Here is a 22,337-nt window from a genome sequence, read left to right on the forward strand (position 1 = left end):
TATATATATCAAGCTCAACAAGCCATGTGAACACAGAAAACAAGAAGGAGACCTAATAGGTCCAGAAACCATCGTGCATGAGGTAGGCAAGGTTCAGGAGTGCTCTAAGGCTGCCTGGAGGGCATATGGGAAGCAAGGCCCCCAGAGCCACCAGCAGGGGGACTGCTCAGAGGGAAAACCCACAGTAAGCCTTTCTCCAGCCTGCGCCAGGCAGTGGAGGGAAGAGTTTTCTGCCCCCTGTGCACTAGAGAGGAAGTGTGGAACCTTAGGTGGTGGGTGACACTCAGGCAGCTCGTGGAGCCCCCCACCCAGAAGACATACTCTGGGTGCACCCCCAGGACGGCCCACTGCAGTCTCCCTGCCCCCCTATCTGCAAGCTGCGTTGACCAAAACTGCGTTCACAGACAGCTATGGGGAATCCCAAACACAAAGATCAACATCCAACCATGTACCCACAAACATTTGAGGAAGATGAATGCCATAAAGGAGAAGCACCCAATTCCGATAACAGAGTCTGCAAGCAGGGCAGGAAGAGACCCCTCCCACCCCCATCCCTACACACAGAAAGTAAAGCTAAATTGAGTTCCCTGCTTATTTAGCCAAGGACCCAGTGCCACTGGGAGCATGTTGACCCCCCAGGGCAGGAGAGGATGAGGCATATCCCACCGCAGTTCCCCCTTGGGCCTCAGAGTCCCCAAGGGGAAGTGAGCAGTTGACAGTGACAATGCTTAGGCAAGGTAGGGTCTTGCCAGATCTGAGAGCCCTGAATCTCTTGCTGCACCCGTACATTACTACTCAGTGGGAAAACCTACACAAATAACCCAGTCACTGAAATAATGGAGTGTGGACAAACTCTGGACTATTTGGTTGATGATTAACTTGCTATCAGCAATGACTACCCTCATCTGGGAGGAAAAGACTGAGTCAGTGCCTGAGCTCCCCTAAGCAGGATCTTGGGTTCTGGCTTTCCAGAATCTCGGGGGCCCATCTCCATCTAGTACCAGTGTTAGTAAAGCAAGAACAAGACCTCAGAATAAATATGACTGACGTCTTGGAGAGATACAGGAGGACGCAGCATCCATACACAAGAATTGACTGAAAAGCTAGGAGATTAAAAAAAAAGAGTTGATCTGTAAAACACAGTAAGTGGGTGGCAGAGTATAATGGAGAGAGCTAGAGGACAAATCAGCAACGTGGAAAACCAAGCAAAGGGTGCAGCAGCAAGACACAAAGAAGTTAAAGTACAGACAAAAAAATTAAAGAGACATGGAAGATGATCCTTGATGTTTTTCAAAACGTGTCTAATAAGAATTCCAGAACCATGTACTCAAATAAATAAGAAACATTCTCAAGTCGAAAAAAGATGGGTTCTCAGAAGTTAGAGCATACTACTCAAGAAGTTGAAGAGGGGAGGAGTGAATTTAGGAAAAAGAAGAAAATAAAGATAAAAGCAAAAATTAATTAAATAGAGGGACTTCCCTGGTGGTCCAGTGGTTAAGACTCTGCGCTCCCTGGAGAGGGTGTGGAGAAAAGGGAACACTCTTGCACTGTTGGTGGGAATGTAAATTGATACAGCCACTATGGAGAACAGTATGGAGGTTCCTTAAAAAACTAAAAATAGGACTACCAAATGACCCTGAAATCCCACTACTGGGCATACACCTTGAGAAAACCATAATTCAAAAAGAGTCATGTACCACAATGTTCATTGCAGCACTATTTACAATAGCCAGGATATGGAAGCAACCTAAGGGTCCATTGACAGATGAATGGATAAAGAAGATGTGGCATATATATACAATGGAATATTACTCAGCCATAAAAAGAAACGAAATTAAGTTATTTGTAGTGAGGTGGATAGACCTAGATTTGTCATACAGAGTGAAGTAAGTCAGAAAGAGAAAAATAAATGCTGTATGGTTACGCATATATATGGAATCTAAAAAAAAAAAAAGGTTCTGAAGAACCTAGGGGCAGGACAGGAATAAAGATGAAGACGTAGAGAATGGACTTGAGGACATGGGGAGGGGGAAGGGTAAGCTGGGACAAAGTGAGAGAGTGGCATTGACATATATACACTACCAAATGTAAAATATATAGCTAGTGGGAAGCAGCCACATAGCACAGGGAGATCAGCTCCGTGCTTTGTGACCACCTAGAGGGGTGGAATAGGGAGGGTGGAAGGGAGACACAAGAGGGAGGGGGTATGGAGTTATATGTATACATATAGCTGATTCACTTTGTTATACAGCAGAAACTAACACAACATTGTAAAGCAATTATACTCCAATAAAGATGCTGAAAAAAAAAAAGAATTATCGTTCTGAGACTTACAGAAGCTTTCTAATATAATAAACCACTCCAATGTTAAACTTAAGGAAAGAAAAAGACTCTGCGTTCCCAATGTAGGGGGCCCGGGTTCCATCCTTGGTCAGGGAACTAGATCCCGCATGCCACAACTAAGAGCCCACATGCCACAACAAAGATCCCCCAGGTGGCAAGGAAGATCTCACATCCTGCAACTAAGACCTGGCGCAGTCAAAAAAAAAAAAAATTAATTAAATAGAAACCAAAGAGTTTTTGTCCGCCATCTTGGTGTGTGTGGTTAACTCTGTTCCTCACCCTGTCCTCTCCCAAGACTTTCAGGATCAAGCGATTCCTGGCCAAGAAACAGAAGCAGAATCGTCTTATTCTCCAGTGGATTCAGATGAAAATGTAATAAAATCAGGTACAACTCCAAGAGAAGACATTGGAGAAGACCCAATCTGGGTCTATAAGGAATCACACATGAAATGGCACGCGTATTTTTGCTGTATCAAGGTCATGTGCATCTTAACCATATCGCTCTGCAAACCACTACTATTTGGACAGCTGGATGTGTTTTACTGGGAAAATAATTTTCCTCTTTGTTTCAATGTTTCTGCATTAGTGGGTTGGCTCAGTAATAAATGTGAGATCTTTCGTTGGAAAAAAATAAATAGAAAGCAAAGAAACTAAAAAAAGCAACAACAAAACCCAAACCTGCTTCTTTCAAAGGACTCACAAAACAATCTTACTGAAAGATTGATCAAAAAAATAAGAAACGGGGGTGGGGGTAGCAAAAGTACGGACAATATCTGGAATGAGAAAGGAGACAAAAATATACACTAGAGAATTAAATCATGAGAAATGGCAGATGGCAGGTCTGGGACAGGAACTGAACCACAGGAGCCTGGAATATCTTGTCACATCAGAAATCAAGGATGTTATCAAAGACTCCTGGGGTCATGTCAAAAGATAGAGAAACCAACCCAAAGGGGCTTCAGCTGGCAAAAGATGAATAATTTTAGCATCAGAAATAAAAAAGTAAAAATCCATGAGTGAGTAATAATATTAAAAGGACACACTTTATCAGTCACCTTTGAAAGATGCTAGGGAGGGAATTGATTGATCCATTTTCAGAAAATGAAATAATTAAAATAAGGGAACGATTCATTCATCCTGACTTTCACATACAAACCTTATCTCAAGGTACCACAGAGTTGATGGGAGAAAGTCCTTCTTTAGAGACAGATTTCAGCTAGATGAAGAAAGAATGGTAGACTTAAAATATCACCACTTCACAACCCCAAAGAAATAACTGATATAAAGCAACGATTGATGACTGATAAAATCATTAGGTGAAAAGCTGAAAAACCTTTATGATGAAGTATCATGCTGACAACACCAAAATTACTGAAAAGTTTGAACAGCAGACAATTAGACATAATTTGACTCCTGTGGTGAAACAATAGGAAATACACAACACTAGTTGTTTAGTGTTCTTGCCAAGTCTTACTGAATGTAATCAAGCCTCTGGATCTATGGAAGCACAGAGGAGCACCACACCGGATGCAATCACCAAAATCCAGACTGTGGGAAACTACAAAGGATAAGCAATGTGGTTTTATCAACAATTAAATTGCAAGGAAAAAGGAAGTGAGGGAGAAAGGTAGAAATTAAGAGACTCAGTAACAAACCTGATTCAAGTCAACCATTGATAAAAATAAATTATGAGACAATCAAGGGCATTAGAATGCTGACTAGATATCTGATGTTATTAAGCCCATATTTTTTATTTTAAAAAATGTATATAAAATGTACTGAGTTGGACTTTTTTAAACACTTCTTAACATATGACGTTTGGAATTGGGTTCTAAATAATCTAGAGAGAAATAGAAGGGAATATGAATAGATAAAGATTGGCTATGTGTGATAATTGCTAAAGTTGGGGCAATGGATACAGAGAGGTCCATTACAGTATTCTCTCACTTTTATGATGCGTTCAAAATTTTCCATAATATAAAAGATGGAAAAAAAACTGAGATTAAAAACATAACAATTTCAAAATTCTGCCTAGGCTAAAGATTTATGAAAAGAAAAAAGCCATTTTGAATCTAGGCCTAAGAAACTGATTTATGAGGGAAAAAAAGAGAGAGGAAACTATTTTCTCTGATTCTTTGGAAGAAAGGAGAACTGGAAAACTAGGGACCAGAGTGGGAGGGAATACTTTTCACTGTATTCCCTTTTGTACTTTTGAATTTTATATCGAGTATATGATGTATCTATGAAAACTAAATGATGTCATCTAAAAACATATTTTAAATCCTGAAGCCACTAGGAACTTTATGCTAATACATTTGAAAATCTAGATTAAATGGGTGACTATCTAGAAAAATGTATTCACAAAATTAACTCAAGAAGAAATGGAAAATTTAAATAAACCTACAGTCTTTAATGAAATGGAATCAATAATGCAAAAGTCTACCCATAAAAAAGCACCAGGCCTAGATGGTTTTATAGGTAAAAGGTTTTATCCAGCTTCTTGGAAAATAAAGCTCTTATACAGTACAAACTTAGTGTTGATTAAAAAATTAAATTACAAAAAGATTGGCACAGTATGAAAATATTTATTTTAAAATCTTAAACATGGAGACTGTTCTGAAAAGAGCAGGACTGCCCAAACGTGACTCTGGTTGCCACTCCTCAAACCTGGACAATGAGCCAGCTGAGGGATGCCCACCTCTCCCAGCTGAAGGGATGGCATCCAAGCTCAGTTTCCATGGGTCTAGTGCCTGGAGGTTCTATAACATCCTACAGCCCCAAGTGATCCCCTATAGGCAGCCAGCACCCACCCTGCCACATCATGAAGAGGCTAGCCTCTGGGAGTGGAGATCCATGCTGGACCCTCTGCTGGACTGGAACCCACTCCCATGCAGCAGATGCCCTGGCAAGCCTCCCTGTGAGAGGATGAGAGACTGGGGACCACAGGCAACCCATCCTGCAGACCCAGGCTTTGTGATTTCCTCCCTCAATGAAGCCTCTTCCTTAACCCAGGCAGATGATGTTATAGAATTTTTGCTGACCAGAGGGGACTGCCTGGTGGGACAGAAACAATACTACGTATTTATAGGCACTGACATAATTAACAATGGTATAAAACATGGCAAAATGTCCATACTAACTTTGAATAATGGCTACCTTTGGGGGTTTATGAAGAGCAGTTACCAGGGAGAGTTCCAAAGGGGGCTCTAACTATTCTTGTCATGTTTTACTTCTTAAAATAATTGTTGAAGTGAAAATGGCTTAATATTAATATCAGTTAAATCTGAGTGTGGGTACATCCTTGATTCCTTTTCCTTTTACTCCTCAGATCTAATGCATTATCGATTTCTGTGGTGTGCTGTGTCAAAGATGACCACAAACTTTTGGCATTCCTTCCTTTGGGAGCTGGAATCTAATGTTTCCCATCCTGCATGGAATCCGGAATTACCTTCTGACTTGTTTTGACCAACAGAGGGCGGCAGAAGTGATGAAGAGACAGTTCAGGCATAAGCCTTAGTAAAGCCTCAGAGTTTCTGCTTCTGAGCTCTGGGAATTCAACTGCTAAGCTGTAAACAGGCTGGGGGTGGACGTCTGGATGAGCATGTGGGAAGAGCAGTCACAGTGAGGAGCACCGAATTATCAGACATGTGAGTGAGGCAAGAAGAACCACCCACTGAGCCCTGCTGATTCCTGACTCACAGAATCCCGGGAAACTATAAACTGCTGTGGTTTTTAGCCAGCGAGTTATGGGGTAGTTTGTTACATAAGTCCTCAGAAAAGATTCCCACTCCATCCTCTTCTTCCTTTCCTGCCCCACCGTCCTGGGCTACCCTGGGCCTTCTTTCCAGAGCTCTGGTAACAGCCTTCTAGTTGATTGCAAATTTCCCTAATAATGCTTTGAATCCTATAATTATTGGTTTATCTGGAATTCATTGTAAAAATGTTTATTTTAATCAATGAATTTGCATTAAGAAATAAATTAAGAAATTAACTGAGAAGATAGTAAGATTGATATCAAAATAAAATAAATGCCTATTAGGATCCTCAGGAGAATTCAAGAAGACACTGCATATATGTCACAGGAACAGAATGCTATGAAAAGAAACAATCAAGAATAGGAAAGAGCTTCTGGAAGTTAAGAAGGTTTGGAAAACCTGAGGGAAAAGATAAGCAGCAGGAGTTCCAGAAAAGCAAACAAATCAAAACAATAAAGAGAAAAAGCAGAGGAAGATAATACTATCAATGAAAATACAAGGACTTTTCCAGGCCTGAAAGGGATAAATTGTTGACATACCCTGTACCAAGCAGCATGAAGGAAAAAGACCCTCACCCAGGTCTTTTGTTATGAAATTTCAGAAGACCAGACATACAGGGAAGATTCTAAAGGCTTCTAGAGAGGAAAAAACAGGTCACCCACAAAGCAATGAGAATCAGACCACATCAGAGGACAACAGAGCAGGCTCTTCCAAGGTCTAAAGACAAATGATTTCCACTTGGGATCACGGGGAAGACCAATGGAAGATGCTTTCAGGAAAACCGAGTCTCACATGTGCCACCACAGCCCTTTCTGAGTTTTCTTACTCATGTGCTCCAGGTAAATGAGGGCTCAAAATAAGAGTTCTGGGCTTCCCTGGTGGCGCAGTGGTTGAGAGTCCACCTGCCGATGCAGGGGACACGGGTTCGTGCCCTGGTTTGGGAAGATCCCACATGCCGCGGAGTGGCTGGGCCCGTGAACCATGGCCGCTGAGCCTGAGTGTCCGGAGCCTGTGCTCCGCAACAGGAGAGGCCACAACAGTGAGAGGCCCGCGTACCGCAAAAATATTAAAAAATAAAAAAAAATAAGAGTTCTGAGTAAGAGTTGGGAACCAGGTGGAGGTAAAAAGTAGGGAAGAGGTGTGCGTCTCCTGAGCCCCACAGAACATGGATGACACTGAGTCCCCAGGCCAAGTCATAGCAATGAGAACATATCATTTAATGTTGCAAAAGCAACACAGAGATGAGTCCACACTGATAGAATTAAGTGGGAGGGAGCATCTGGGAGGTGTGGTGCAAGGGGAAAGAAATTGTCCTCTATCGTGGCAGGCAGGCAGGCAGGCAGGCAGCAGACTCTGTCTCAACGGATGGAGCAAGAGAAATGTGCAGGCATATTCTTTATGTAGAGAAATGGTGATGACCTGAAGAACAAGAACCAGAAACAGGAAATAGAGACACTTTTGGGAGCTGCCACTGGGGCTTTGCCTTATAGTCCATCTGTATCATTTGCTTCTTTAACCAGGGCTGTGTATTACTTTGATAATTTTTAATGTGCTTACTCTTTGATCCTGCCATTCTGCTGGGGTATACTCAACTCTTATGGTAAGAAGCAAAATATGGAAAGAATCTAAAGGCACTTTAATAGCAGACTGATTAAATAAATATTGTTGTAGTTACACTATGGAACTTGATGCAAATGAAAAAGACTCCAAGACATACATCATTCAAGTAAACAAAAGTTGCACAACGCATGTACAATTGAATGTCATGCATGTAAACCTAGAAATATACACAAAAAAGAATTGTGTGTGTGTGGACATGAGTGTAGGAAGACGATGGAAAAGAAACACACTCAGCTAACAGTGGTCACCTGGGCAGGTTGGCATTTGATTTTATATGAGAATGTGTGTGATTACACACAAGTAACTTTTTCATAACTTCGGGGAGGCCCCTGCCCGCTATCAGGCAGGGGTTCTTTGCTTGTTTTTTGCTTTTGAACCCAGAAGTGCTGGTGATGTTTGCATGGGGACACGGGTGACCACCCATTGGAGGCTTTTGATTCTGAGAGCAGAAGGGAGGGGTGCAAACAGCCTGAAGGGTCTTCTCTGGCCTCTTCTACCTCTAACTCCCAGGTGTGGGCCACTTGTGGCCACCCACCTGTCTAAGAGCTCACAGGGCCATCTGAAGTCCAAAATGAGCTACTAAAAGGAACTTGAAGAGTGTCATTCTTGAATACAAAATGTATTCAAATTCTAACCTCAAATTTGCATCATCACTTGGTTCTACATTCAAAATAATGGACTAAATTTTTCAATGCCTTTAAATATCTCTATTCGCTGAAAAATTCAAAGTGCCCCAACTAAGTTATTTTTGGCTTTGGTTCTCCTGAAATGAATAGGTAAGCAATTGATTTTAAACCAACACCTGGTGACATGCCTGGCCACTGGATGCTGGACAATGTAGATGACATAAAAGCTGCGAGGCACAAACATAGCAAGAATTAGCAAAATGAAGTACAATCCTAAAAAGTTATTTACAATTGAAAATATAATTTCTAACTAATGTGTGATTCCTTCTATAACATCAGGGTTATGGGCTTAGGAAGGGTTGTACTGCTTGAGATGCACACTTCTGTTTTTTGCTTTTTTATCTTTTATTCTTTATAACAAACGTCAATAAATAGCAAGATGGTTAAGTAGAATCTGGAGGAACTGAACACAGGGGCGGCTAGGATGGTGAACAGACTCGGAACTGGGAATTCTAAGGAATATTGGAAGCCCCTATTTTCATTCATCAGGGTTCCTGAAAATGTGTGTGAAATCCATATACTAGAGTTTGGACTTAAATGTTATCGGGTGTGATAATTTATATGTTATTTAGTTCTCTCAATTCCCAGAGTTAAAGAATTTCATAAAAATCCCAGTTATGGCTTCTTCAGAGTCTGGCTGATGTGGACCAGGAAACCAGGGAAGTGGGAGAAAGTCCTTATCCCTCTGCACTGGGGCCTGGGGACATCCACGCAGGCACCTGCTCACAGGCCACTGACCTCTTCGTGGAGGCCAGGGCACAGAGCTGGAAAGAAAATCTCCTCTCCTGGCCACTGAGTAGCTGCCCTGGTGACGGAGTCAGGGGCAAATGTGGGGAATGGGAAGGGGAAGGTGGGCTGAGGCCCTGGGTGAACTTCAGGCTCTGGCTGCCTGGAATGGGGTGGGGGGATGGGGCGCTCCAGAGAGCCCACCCACACAGGGTGGAGGGAAGGGGTGGGAGGCTGCTCTTCCCTTGGGCCCAGGTGGTCATGGCCTTACGGTTAGTCCACAGACTAAAAAGCAAAAGCTTGGTGATATCCAAGTGAAATGTGTAACGTTGCAGACTGCCTGCTCTTGAAGGCAGTGGGATGGTTTGCTCAGCCTAAAAAGGAATCCACAGGGAGGGCAAGGCATCAAAGTTAGTTATTTCAAGAAAAGGGTTAAGTGATGCCAATCAGCCTAGGCAGGTGGAGCTAGAGGCAGTGGAGACAGGACTGGCCTCTGCAGCAGCACACACTTCCCGACAGAGCAGCCCACAGAAAGGCTAGAATATTTGAGAAGGAGTCAGCTCCCTGTTGCTAGAAGTAAGCAAGCATATTCCGAACAAATAATCAAACGATCTAAGCCTCAGATTTAGGTTAATGTTAAAAGCCCCATCAAACCCAGAGCTTCTGTCATTGGGCAGGACTTTGCAGGCATGAAGCACAGCTGTGTTAACTGCTCCCACATGGATGGATGCCCATGGCCGTTTCTCCTGCAACCTAGGCCACCACACAGCTTCCCTCCTTTTCACCTCTTTCAGTAAGGGATTCCTTACTGGACAATGCCTACGGTCCCTGGGGGGCCCAGTGCTGCTCCTGCAGCCAGGCTGGAGAGGGCACCCTGCTGACCACAGTCCTAGCAAAGCCCTGTCCTCCCAGCAGGCATGAGCAGGACACCAAGTCCAGGAACAGCTTAAGACGTGGGCTGGTGGTTACACTCTGAAAGGCACACAAAACGATGGATCTGCCCCTTGTAGGAGTTCCTACAGTGGCTCACTAAGAAAGCATGCTGCCACCGGAGGGGCACTTCCTAGTCACGCTATTTCGTATTTCTATTTCTGGAAAGCAGGCAGAGCCCCCACTCAGGCAAATCTACTTGGCTCTTGTATTAAAAAGTTATTTTCAAAACAGATTTGAAAAAGCCAAAGGAAGAAGAAAAGGACATTGGAAGTAGCTATGTAAAAACCTAGGATTCGAAGGCCCTCCGGAATGTTCCTTCTCCTTCTTTGGTCCATGCTGTGAGAGGCAGGCAGCGGAAGTCAGAACCACTCACAGAGAGGTGGGGGATGTGGACCACCTCAGATGATGTCTGTCCAAGCGCCTCTCACCCTTGGTGAGATCCTGAAGAGTCTCACCAAGCTTTCTTAGCTTGAATTATCTAGAAGTTTCCTCACTTCTCTGCTCCCCAGGAGCCTTACCTTAGCTGACAGGACAGGTTTTTCCACTCTGACTGGTGTGAGACAGACGTGGAAGAATGTCTAATGACATGTTTGTCAAACTGGCTGGGTCCACAGTCCTGGCCCAGTATCTCACTGACCCTCGTTCTCTCAGCTCACACACTCTGAACCCATCCATGCGCTCTAAACATTCCTCCTGCACCGAAGGCCAGCTGAATGCTGACAGTACTAATAAGGTTGTAACACACCTTTCTGGGGCACAACTGTGCTGCACAAACATAGAACAGGCACACATAGCCCACATGGCACCACAGGCAGTTGGAGAAGCACTCACATATTCATGGGCCCTGAAAGGGTTAACCATTCTCAACAAGCACAAGGTGAATTGTGTAAGTCAAAACAGGTAGAGGCACCAACAAACACACCCAGTACACACACACACACACACACACACACACAAGACCACTACCAAAAGCCCAAAGGTAAAAAGTTTTTTACTAATTTTATTAAAGTTTGGATCTTTTCCTAACTCTACTTGTAAGTATAATGATAACATTATTTCCAAAGCATGGTATCGTCCAAGGATTTTTAAAAAGTGAGAGAGCTGGGGCTTCCCTGGTGGCGCAGTGGTTGAGAGTCTGCCTGCTAATGCAGGGGACACAGGTTCGAGCCCTGGTCTGGGAGGATCCCACACGCCACGGAGCAACTAGGCCCGTGAGCCACAACTGCTGAGCCTGCGCGTCTGGAGCCTGTGCTCCGCAGCAAGAGAGGCCGCGACAGTGAGAGGCCCACGCACCGTGATGAGGAGTGGCCCCCACTTGCCACAACTGGGGGAAGCCCTCGCACAGAAACGAAGACCCAACACAGCGAAAAATAAATTAAAAAAAAAAAGATAAAAAGTGAGAGAGCTGCTCCTACATTGAGAATAACTTGGGTATCCACTGGTCCTCTTTCTGACAATCAGTTTCCCTCAGGCAGTGCTGCGAATCAGGTCTGCAACGGTCATCCCTGGGGTGAGGCTGGTGGATTGGGGGGAAGGGGAGGGGAGGCATGACTCCTCTGGGGAGAAGGTGGGGCAGAAAAAAATCCAGCTTATCCAATGGGGACAGAACTCAGAGGGTGGGCCCCATGGGAGGCACAGCTGCAGGTTCCTGGAGTCAAATATTGCCCCATTTAATCCAGAAAGAAATTCGTGGGAAAGAGGCCAGTTAAAGCAAATTTGATCTTGGAAATGAGCACCCAATGAAGGAGGAGGTACACAGGTTGGATCCTAATCACAAAACTTCTGTACTTAAAGAGAAAACAATTTTTAAAATAAGTTGCAATATTATTCTCTAGTTGCAAAAGTAATGCAAAACAACCACAAAAGAACGCATGCACATTGTACCCCTATGTATAAGCAAAGAGCAGTGGCTATAATCCCCAGTGACTGTGCTACTCTTTGAGTGTCACCTGCTCCCAGGCTATGGTCTTGGTGTATATAGTTCTATTTTGTGAAAATGAAATCCAACATGCAATGTTTTAAAATTGGGCCCACAGAGCTCCGGGGTCAAGGTGAAGATCAGCGGTTGGGATTCACCACCCCCACCCCTCCACGACTGCCCATCAAAGCAACTCCACTGTTATAGCTGTTATGTGGGCTGGGGCTCCAGGTAAAGTTTCATGAGAGAAAAGCTCTGTGGGCTGCTTAAATAAATAAATAGAAATACATAAATAAGATACAATTTTAAAGTACTGAAGCCCACCCACTCCTATCATGGTAGATGAATGATGGACAACAATCCTCCCCCTCTACCTGAATCCACAGCCTGGCTGTGGCCTCCTCGTGCAGGGAGCTCTTCACTTGGGCTCCTCCATGTGACTTTCTTTGGCCAAGGGCAGAGGCATGGAGGCGACAGCGTGCCACTCTGAGCCTAGGCCTTAGAAGACATGGAATGTTTTTGCTTTCCCCGCTTGTACCTCTGCAACTGGCAGGGAAGAAGGCGCCCTGCCAGCCTGCTGGTCTCAGGAGGTTAGGAGTCACATGAAGCAGAGTGCAGACTGCAGCACGCAGCAGAGACCCCCCAGACCCCTGCTGGCCAGGAGGCCAGAAATAGATGCTGATTGGCACATCCCACTAAGATTCTGTGTCTGTCTGGATCAGGGTTCAGAGAGGTTGAGCCACTCAGCTGAGGTCACCCAGAACTAAGAATTGAATGCAGGCCTAATGAACCCCACAGACAGGCTCTTGAGCCCTCATCACACTGTGTGAGTCCCAGAAGTGTCTCCCCACCCCTTCTCACTCAGTGAAAGGAAACAGTCATAAACCGGCTGTGGGGTTCTAAACAAGACAGTGACAGAAGTACACATCACTCTAGGTTACAGGTAGTTAGTAGTGGCTCCTTAATCCAGAGCCCAGGTAATGGATTCAGCATTCCCAGTACCCACACAGGTCCCCGTGGTGTCACTGTCTTCCCCTGGACCTGGCAGGAAAGCAGGGTGGGTCCTCTGCTGCCCTCATTCACTGCTCTCAGGTGAGCTGAAGGGTAGCTGCAAGAGGCCAGGAGGGGACTGATGTCGGGCTGCTAAGCAATGTAAGCAGCCCGTTGCCAGCAGGAGGGGAGTGTTGTAGGATTTCATCCCTGGGGGTCTCAGGGCATGCCCTCCACACTCAGCTCCTTGGCTACCACCTATGGGACCTTTCAACTCTTGGAGAATGGGCATAAATTTGTACTTTCTTCATAATTTCCATAATGCTGAGCCATAGGACAGAATTTTACAATGTGTTTCAGGTCACTTTTTTCTCATTTTCTTCAACTCTGTGTGTATGTGTTTTCTTCCATGCATAAACACATCCCTGAGCATCAGGGTTCACAAGACACCACCTCCCCTGTCGGTACCCTCTAGCCCTAAGCAGTAGAACAGTACCAGTGGGGGCTGCATGATTCTCATAGGCTCCTCAAGCCTTGTGTGTGTCCTGAGGATCATCCAGAACAGGGAGGTGTGGAGTCCTGAGATTCCACTGGGGAAAGAGGCCCCTGAGGCAGAAAAGACCTTTCTGAGCCTGCTCCCTCCCACCTGGTGATCACAGCTGTCAGGGAGAAGCAACTGGCTGTAGGAGTAGTGTAAAGTTCAGAATCAGACCTCAAAGGAGAAAAATGAGGGCTAGGAGTGTCAACACTTTGGCCTCTCATGCACATGAACATTCCCTGGTCATTGTCCTACCTCAGGCCTGGAGGCAGGGCTGGTTCCAGGTCTGTCCAGGGTCCCTTGACCCAGGTCCCTAGGAACTGTAAGAGTCAGTGAGGATTCCTGGGCACCTTGAGGTCTCAGCCTTGCCTCTCTGTTGGTGGAACACTGGCACAACCTGGGAGCCTGCTAGAAACGCAGATTCTCGGTGCCCCCAGACTCATAGGATGAGAATCTGCATTTCACCAAGATCCCCAGGGAACTGGAGTATATACTGCAATTTGAGAAATGCTGCTCTAATTTGCTGGTCCAAATCATTTAGACCAGTTGATTCTCAACCCCAGCTGCACAGTAGGATCGTGGAGGTGGGGAGGCAAGAACTTTTAAAAAATACCCCCAGGATGCTGCTCCAGTGGAGCTGGGGGTGCCTGTGCACTGACAGTTTTAGGCACTGCCCAGTGTTTCTGGGGGCCAGGGTGGAGATCCACCAGCTCTTGACCAGGACGAGGACAGGGCAGAGTCTCCTCTGGGGCTTTTTTAGATGACACAGCCACCCACCCAGTGAGCCCCAGAAGGACCCAGCATCCCTGCCCCCACCATCATTCCTCAGGATTGCTGAGGAGAGGCAGATGGGATACTGCAGCTGAGAGTGCCCTGGAAAGAGGTTCTACCCAAAATCAGGAATAGCATTCCACGCACGTCACCTTGATCTCATGCTAATAAGACACGGCCTTCCTAACAAGCAACTGAAAAAAGGCATACATCCAGGGCTTCCCTGGTGGCGCAGTGGTTGAGAGTCCGCCTGCCGATGCAGGGGACACGGGTTTGTGCCCCGGTCTGGGAAGATCCCACATGCCGCGGAGCGGCTGGGCCCGTGAGCCATGGCTGCTGAGCCTGTGCTTCCGGAGCCTGCGCGTCCGGAGCCTGTGCTCCGCAACGGGAGAGGCCACAACAGTGAGAGGCCCGCGTACCGCAAAAACAAAGAAAGAAACTAAAAGCAACACAAATGTCCCAAAACATCCAGTGGGAGAGTAAGAATTAGGTCAATCATTTTGCACAGTGTACCCAAATAAGATGATATTTCCCTGGATCCCACAAGCTAGGCGACTGACACAAAGTTAGGGGGAAAAAGTAGGATACTGAAGTATATACACTATAATAAGTAAATAAAGTTAAAACAAAGTCCCTGCAGCCCAGAGAAGCTGACTAGAAGACAACATACCTAGATATTAACTGTGTTTAAGGCAGTGGGACTCTGGGTGATTACTCTTTCTACTTCTTTTTTCTTTTTTCAATTTTTCTTTAATAAACGTATTATTTGTATAGTGAGAACACAAAACCAAATCCTCATTTAAAAAAATCTTTTTAACCAACATGAAATGATGCCCTGATTCTTAAGATCCACATAAATCTTAAGTCCACATAAATTTTGTCCCATGGCTCCTTCAATGTTTAGAATTTAAGTGAGAATCCCATGATATGTTTTATATTGAAAAACCATACAATTCATCAAATAATTGGCAATTTATATCCTTTGGTTGAGAACCCATTGTTCGTAGGTAGAACATGCAAAGCAGGCTTGGCCAGCCCTGCCCTTACCGCTGTTATGGGTCTCCATGGCGTGTCCTGGACACACGGCTGACCCTTCTGGCCCCACACACCAGTACATGCTGGGTGGTCGCCGAGACATTCCAACCATCAAGCCTCGAGGTGGCCGCAGTGGTCACAGCAGCAGGGGCTCCCTGAGGGGTGGACTAAGTCATGGCTTTTAGTCCAGGGTGGACCAAGTCACAGACACAGCGTCATGGCTGAGTGGAAAGCTGTCTTGTCCTAGTGGTGAAAAAACATCAAGTCAGAAAGCTTTTCTTAACTGTCAAGTAACTTCCTGCACCCAAGCACATACTTATTTATAAGGTCACGTAAATACGCATTGGTGTTCCCCCTCCCCCTTTTTGCAACACTTCTCTTAACATTCCATCTATCCAGTCACACCCGGTCAGATGGTGGCAGTGAAAAGACAGAGCTCCCCCACCCCACCTCACAGCTGGGCTCCAATCTGCCCAGCTTCTCCAATCTGCCTGAGAAGAGTCCAGATACTCCAAACAACTGTAGAACACATACTGGTAAAGGGCTCAATCACTGCTCCATCTACACATATTCATAGTCACCGGCACGGTGACACCAAGACAACCAAATGAGGCTCCTTCCTTGCGGGGCTCATGCTCCAGTTAGGGTGGGGCAGCCACACACGTACGCAAAATAAGGCTTCCCTTTGCCCAGGACAGACTCTCCCGGAAGCCCAGAGGTGGGCATGTAATGACAAAGAGGTAATCATGCAGCAATCTCAAAGAGAAGGGTCTGGAAGGCACTGGTACCGGTTATGAACCCAAGTCAGTTTGAGCCCTGGGAGATAACAGAAAGGGGCTCCCTACATCCTACCTGCCCCCACCACCCCAGGGGACCTTTGGCAATGTCTGGAGGCATTTTTGGTCATCACTTCTGGGGGTGGGGGTGCTTAAAGGCATTTAGCAGGTAGCAGCCAGGAACACTGCTGAACATCCTACAGCACACAGGACAGCCGATCACAGCCGAGAATTATCCAGAGAAACTCTGAGTTAGATTAAGACACATCTCCTAAGACTAAGGAGACTGTGATGAGGCAAGGCACTGCTCTCGCATGCTGGGCTCCCACTGACCTTGGGTCCCTGACACAAGGACACAGGCTGCTATGCTGATTAAATGACCAGAAGCACCTTGAGGGTGAGATCCAGGCTCAGCTTGGCAGGGCCTGGGGTGAAACGCTCGATGGGAAGGGATGACCATATGAAATGCATGTGTCTCTCCCAGCATTCATGTGGAGTCTATAGTACAGACATAAAACGTATGGTGTAATCAGCAGCTGTCCTCTGAGATAGACAACTCTGAATTAGAGGGTGATAGTGTAGTCCAAAAAGAAAATTAAGGTCATGTAAATGATGCCTAAGACAACATCATCTATTAAAAACAGATGCACCCAGGCAACTTTTCCCAGTTGCTGTGACATTTCCAGCAAGGTCAAGTTTCTGCAGACACTTTCTACAATAGGACTGGAGGTGGTTCTTACTTGCAATAATAGTGGGAGGACTGGGAAGCCAGCAGGGTCTCCCACCTGCCCTCTGATTAACAAGCTCAGAAGGGGACTTCCCTGGTGGTCCAGTGGTTAAGACTCCCCATTTCCAATGCAGGGGGCATGCGTTCAATTCCTGGTTGGGGAACTAAGACCCCACATGCTACACAGAAAAAAAAAACAAAAACACAAGCTCAGAAAATCAATGCTAGAGGGCAGACCCACTGTCTCCCCAGTGAGCAGGTTCTAGAAGGTACCCTGAACAGGGTGGGCACTGAGTAAGCTCCGGAACAAGGCTGTGAGAGCACCGGAACTTTCTCATCTTAGAGCCTGGAAATCAGGCTCCTGGCCCAGGTGGTCTGTACTCTTATAGGCAAGGGGAGGTGGGGTTGGGAAAGCCCTGAACCAGAGGTCTTGCCCTTTGTGAGCCCGCACCTTTCCGAACTAAAGAGCAAAAGGTTTAGAGAAACCACACTTGGGAAAATCCATGTTTGAAGTTTGGGAGCCTGAAAAGTCCAAGAAGGAAGGAAGGAATGATCAATCTGGACACTATTTAGGAGACAATCAAAGCTTTGTAAATTGCAAAACCTGATTAGGAAAATCAACTTGAGCGGGGACAGGGAGAAGTAGCAAAACAGAATCTCCGTTTTAAAATAAAGGCTCCAAATCACACAGCAACATTCAGAAACGAAGGCGCACAGTTGTTATCTGCTTTCAAACGCCTCTCAATATCAGCTACCAATTATACCCAACAACACCTGAAAAATCCAAATGCTAGTAGATGTTCCTTCTGAAAACAGAAGTGTCTTACCATATATGTTTTTAAGTTAAAAAAAAAATCTTAAGAATATTTTAGGCCAACCTTCACCCAGCCATTTTGTTCCCCTTTTCATTTTCAGTTTCCTTTTGAAAATCATTTTACCAATGGAGGATTTTGCCACTGGAGCAGTTTTTCAGTTATAATTTGTATTTTGGCTTAGACTCTAAGGTAGAAGTTTTAAGATGAAGTAACTCAAGTTTTGCTCAATCTTTGCCCTCTAAAGGATCTTTGCTTCTTCCTGCTTCTTTTGGGTTCCGATCAACGCAACAAATAATGGTTGCAAGTTACATGTTTTCTTTACATTATAGTATATATATCCTAAAGAGGGTTTCAGGAAGTGTCCTGCAATAGTAATTATTTTAATAATTTTTAAAACCTCACCATTGATGGAAAAGAAAAAAAGGAACCTGATATTCCTTCTACAAATGTTTTTATTGGGACCTTTCCAAGGGGAGTGAGCTTCATGAGTTCATGAAACTTACAGCTGGTGGGGAGGACACAGTTAAGTAAGTAAACTTTCTGACATGGAAGAAACATCCTGAACCTGCTCACTTGTCTTTTCAGGAGGCTTGGAAAGGGCTGCCACTGCCAAAGAGCTGGAAGACACTTGCAAATGAAATGTGTTAGAAATGTTCTTATCATCCAGCTCTTTTTTGAAAAGCCTGGTCGAGATGGTTGGCGCGTGGTCTTTGCACTATTGGCATCCCTTGACCAATATTGGTTTGCCTACAAAATGTGTTTAATGCATTTGTGGACATCAAAATATTACAGAGCTACAAACAGGAGAAATGTGTAGTTCTCAATCCCAGATGAGAACAGAAGCCCTTCATGAGTCTAAAGCCACAAACAAGTTAAGGCTGTCCATTCACCACTCAGCCTCTATACCTGCATGCATTTGGTGCCTCCTGGACAACTCTGGGAGTAAAGATGAAACAGTGAGCAAGGTAGGCACATAGGAAGTGTCTCTGACACCTGGAGTGCCAGTAGAGACTTCCAGGTAAATTAAAGGAGCAATTAAACAGATAAAGTAGGAACACAGACAGTGGCAACCCTAAGGACATAGAGAGAGGGATGTAAGAGTGAGGCTGGGTTTGGCGAGGGTGGCTGGGTGGGTGGGGGGCAATGGCCAGGTGGTCTGAGATGGCAGAGGCCAGATCAATTGGGGGATATGCAGGGAAGGAGGTCTTCTGGATTTCATGCCAAGCACAAGAAGAAGCTATTGAAGGGTTCCAAGCAGAGGACAGACACTCTCTAATTTACCTTTTCTCAAAAAATGAATTACTCTGGCTGCCAAACAGAGAATGGGGGTGGGGGTGGGGGACGGGAAGTACTGCAATTGTACAGGAAAGAGAAGCTAGTACCTTGCACTAGGCAGGGTGGTGAGAAAGAAGGGAATGGACCTGGACACATGTGAGAAGCAGACCCAACAGGGCTTGCTAACAACTGAATTCAAGGGACGAGGGAATGGGATGGAAGACAACTCCCATGTTTTTTATCTGAGCATCTGCGTTTACTACGGGCACTCCCTGAGGTGTGGAAGCCTGGGGGAGGGAGAGGTTTGGCAGATCCCCAAACCTCCTGTAGGGACACATTAGGTGTGAGGTTTGTATGTTTTTAACTTAATTTTTTTATTCTCCCAGGACATAAACAAAGATAAGTCAGACCACAAAAGGAGTTGAATGTTAAACACTTTTCAAAATCTTGTATATTCTAGTTGCCCCTTTAATGCCCGAGGAATTTGGATACAATGGGAGTGAGTAGCAAACTCTCAAAACTGCATTTGGTGAGAGGCTCGCTAAAAACAAAACTGCACGCTCCTGTTTTTCTACTTCTCTGATCCTTGCAGGGGGATGTGCCTGTGGGAGCAAAACTTCATGGCCTCAGAACGTGAAGGAGCAGGGTGGACCGACCGCAGAGATCCCTATACTCCGCCGTTACCATCTCCCTCCGACCCCCAGCCTTCCCCCACCCCCGACCGCACTGCGCCCCCGCCTTGGAAGGTCGGCCGCAGAGACCACCAAGGAGATGGCGGGTTTTATCCGGACCCTCGGGCGAGAAGCGTGCACCGGACTTAGAAGAGGGCGAAGGCGCTCGGCCGTCTTGCATTGCCAGGCCGTGCCGGCAGAGAGCCTCCCGGGCAGTGCCTCTCCGACACCCACACACTCTGACTCACACTCCCGCACACACGCGTGCTCGCACGGCCCGCTCCAACTTGAAGCAAGGGCTTTTCTCCCAAGGCGGAGGAAATGTGTAGACGTCCTGGTGTATTTTCCTTCTGTTGCTTGGTGTCTGCTCCCCCCCGCCCCGGTACCGTCCCGCGAGGCCTCGGGTTCCCCGCCTGGGCCCACACACCCGGCACCCCGCGAGCGCGGCGGGAGGCGGCGGGGCCGTGAGCCCGGGATCGCCCGCGCCCCGGGCCTGGACTGCAGGGCCCTGGGCTCCACGCGGGGTCGCAGCAGGAGGCTGCGGGTCCACGACGGGGCGCGGGCCGGGTCAGCACTTACCTGCGGCGACTGCGGGCAGGGCCGCGGGCGCCTGGGACGCGGGGCTGCGCGCGGGCCGGGAGGACAGCGGAGGATCGGGGCCGGGCAGCCCCTCTGCCCTCCGCCCCTGCGCCTCGGGCCGCGCGCCGGGGCCGGGCCGGGCCAGACGCACTTCCTCAATCCTGAGGAGGGCGGGCGGCGGGCGGCGCGAAGAGCGAGCGGGGCGAGGGTCAGCCGCTGAGAGGCCTCCCCACAATGGGCACGAGGAGTCCCTGCGGCCCCCAGCCTCAGTTTCCCTCACCGTAAACCCCGGGTGATCACACTCACTGCTCCCGCCCGCGTGACCACAGGGCCCGCGGGAGACCTTCTAGCGCGAGGTCTCCTCCAAGTTTGGGTACCCTGCTCTCCACGCGGGGCAGGAGCAGCGGTGAGATTGGTTGGTTTTCGGCTCAACCCAGCTTTCCCTGCCCCTCTGTTCCGCTCAGCAGCAAGATTCGCTGATGAACTTCTGACTAGTGTATGTGGGTCGTAGATTCTGGCAGTAAATATTAAAAAGACGGGAATATTCATTTGTGTACACCTCTTTATAGAGCAGACTAGAAATATGTAATTTTAAAGCTTTAATAGTTTGCAAACTATTCCAGTTTGGTGGAAGGTGGAACCCCTTCCACCACATGAATTTACTACTTTAATTATGGATATATACAAAGATGTCACTGGTGAATCATTTTAAATTGCCTGTTGTTTTTTTGGTGGGTGGTGTGGTAGATAAACATGAGGGAGTGTAGGCAATTTATTATGTTTCAACCTAATATAAGTATGTTACTACCATTGAGGCCATTATCCAAACGCAGATCATAAAGATGCAAGTCCATGCTTGCAGGCAGGCATCGGATTCGGCTCCACCGGGGAAAGAGAAACCTGCTTGGAAAAAAGCGGATGGTTCTGCACCCTGGCAGGACCCGCACCCCAGGCTCCTCCTATGTAATGTTATGACTGGGAACATTTTCAAGGAACAGAGACAAATTGCCACCACTGCTATTTCACAAAAGCCGGGTAGCTGCAGCCCCACCCCCACCCCCACCTCCACCTATGACCTTGCAGACAATCCAGGCAGTGACCACTTGGACAAGCTCCTTGGGCCCCTGTTTGCCGAGGGGGCCACGGGGCAGCTTAGCTTTGCTCCCTAGAGGCTGCCTCTCCAACTATCCTAGACCAGACGCCCTTCCAAAAGGGTGGGTGCAGTTTTGCAATCCTGCCTTCACCACTGCGGTTCTAATTCCAGTATGCAAAGGGAGGCAGTATGATTGCTACCGAAAAGTCCCTAATAATTTGCAGGGCGTGGCGTCCACTGTTCTGGGTGAGCCCGGCGATGGCGGTGAGGCGCCCCCTGCAAGGCGCGCGGCTCTGCCATCTAGCGATACCGTGAGGAAGCGCACGCCCAGTGCGCCGACCAGGGAGCTGACATAGCCCGCGGGGATGGGGGCAATTCAATTTCCCTCTTAATTAATTAATTAATTGATTAATTATTAATTAATTAAATTTAAACATCTTTATTGGAGTATAGTTGCTTTACAATGGTGTGTTAGTTTCTGCTTTATAACAGTGAGTCAGCTGTACATATACATATATCCCCATATCTCCTCCCTCTTGCGTCTCCCTCCCACCCTCCCTATCCCACCCCTCTAGGTGGTCACAAAGCACCGAGCTGATCTCCCTGTGCTATGCGGCTGCTTTCCACTAGCTATCTATTTTACATTTGGTAGTGTATATATGTCCATGCCACTCTCTCATTTCATCCCAGCTTACCCGTCCCCTTCCCGTGCCCTCAAGTCCATTCCTACATCTGCGTCTTTATTCCTGTCCTGCCCCTAGGTTCTTCGGAACCATTTTTTTCCACTTAGATTCCATATATGTGTGTTAGCATACGGTGTTTGTTTTCCTCTTTCTGACTTACTTCACTCTGTATGACAGACTCTAGGTCCATCCACCTCACTACACATTACTCAATTTCGTTTCTTTTTATGGCTGAGTAATATTCCATTGTATATATGAGCCATATCTTCTTTATCCATTCATCTGTCGATGGACACTTAGGTTGCTTCCATGTCCGGGCTATTGTAAATAGTGCTGCAATGAACATTGTGGTACATGACTCTTTTTGAATTATGGTTTTCTCAAGGCAATTTCGTTTTTTTTT

At 46.5% G+C, this 22,337-nt stretch overlaps 1 protein-coding gene and 1 pseudogene across 1 annotated transcript in view; one reads left to right on the top strand and one right to left on the bottom strand.

The window, feature by feature from the left end:
• LOC103083252 (60S ribosomal protein L39 pseudogene) overlaps positions 1–2,777 on the top strand; it is a 29,025-nt pseudogene extending 26,248 nt beyond the window's left edge.
• Positions 1–15,560, bottom strand: part of LRRK1 (leucine rich repeat kinase 1) — a 117,095-nt gene extending 101,535 nt beyond the window's left edge. Inside the window, exon 1 of the mRNA XM_007446137.1 lies at positions 15,328–15,560. Coding sequence (XP_007446199.1) covers positions 15,328–15,427 — 100 coding nt within the window. The 5' untranslated portion in view covers positions 15,428–15,560. The remainder of the gene's footprint in view (positions 1–15,327) is intronic.
• Between the last annotated feature and the right edge of the window lie 6,777 nt (positions 15,561–22,337).

This window comes from Lipotes vexillifer, unplaced genomic scaffold (assembly GCF_000442215.2).
Source record: "Lipotes vexillifer unplaced genomic scaffold, Lipotes_vexillifer_v1.1 scaffold1080, whole genome shotgun sequence".
Classification (NCBI taxonomy): domain Eukaryota; kingdom Metazoa; phylum Chordata; class Mammalia; order Artiodactyla; family Lipotidae; genus Lipotes; species Lipotes vexillifer.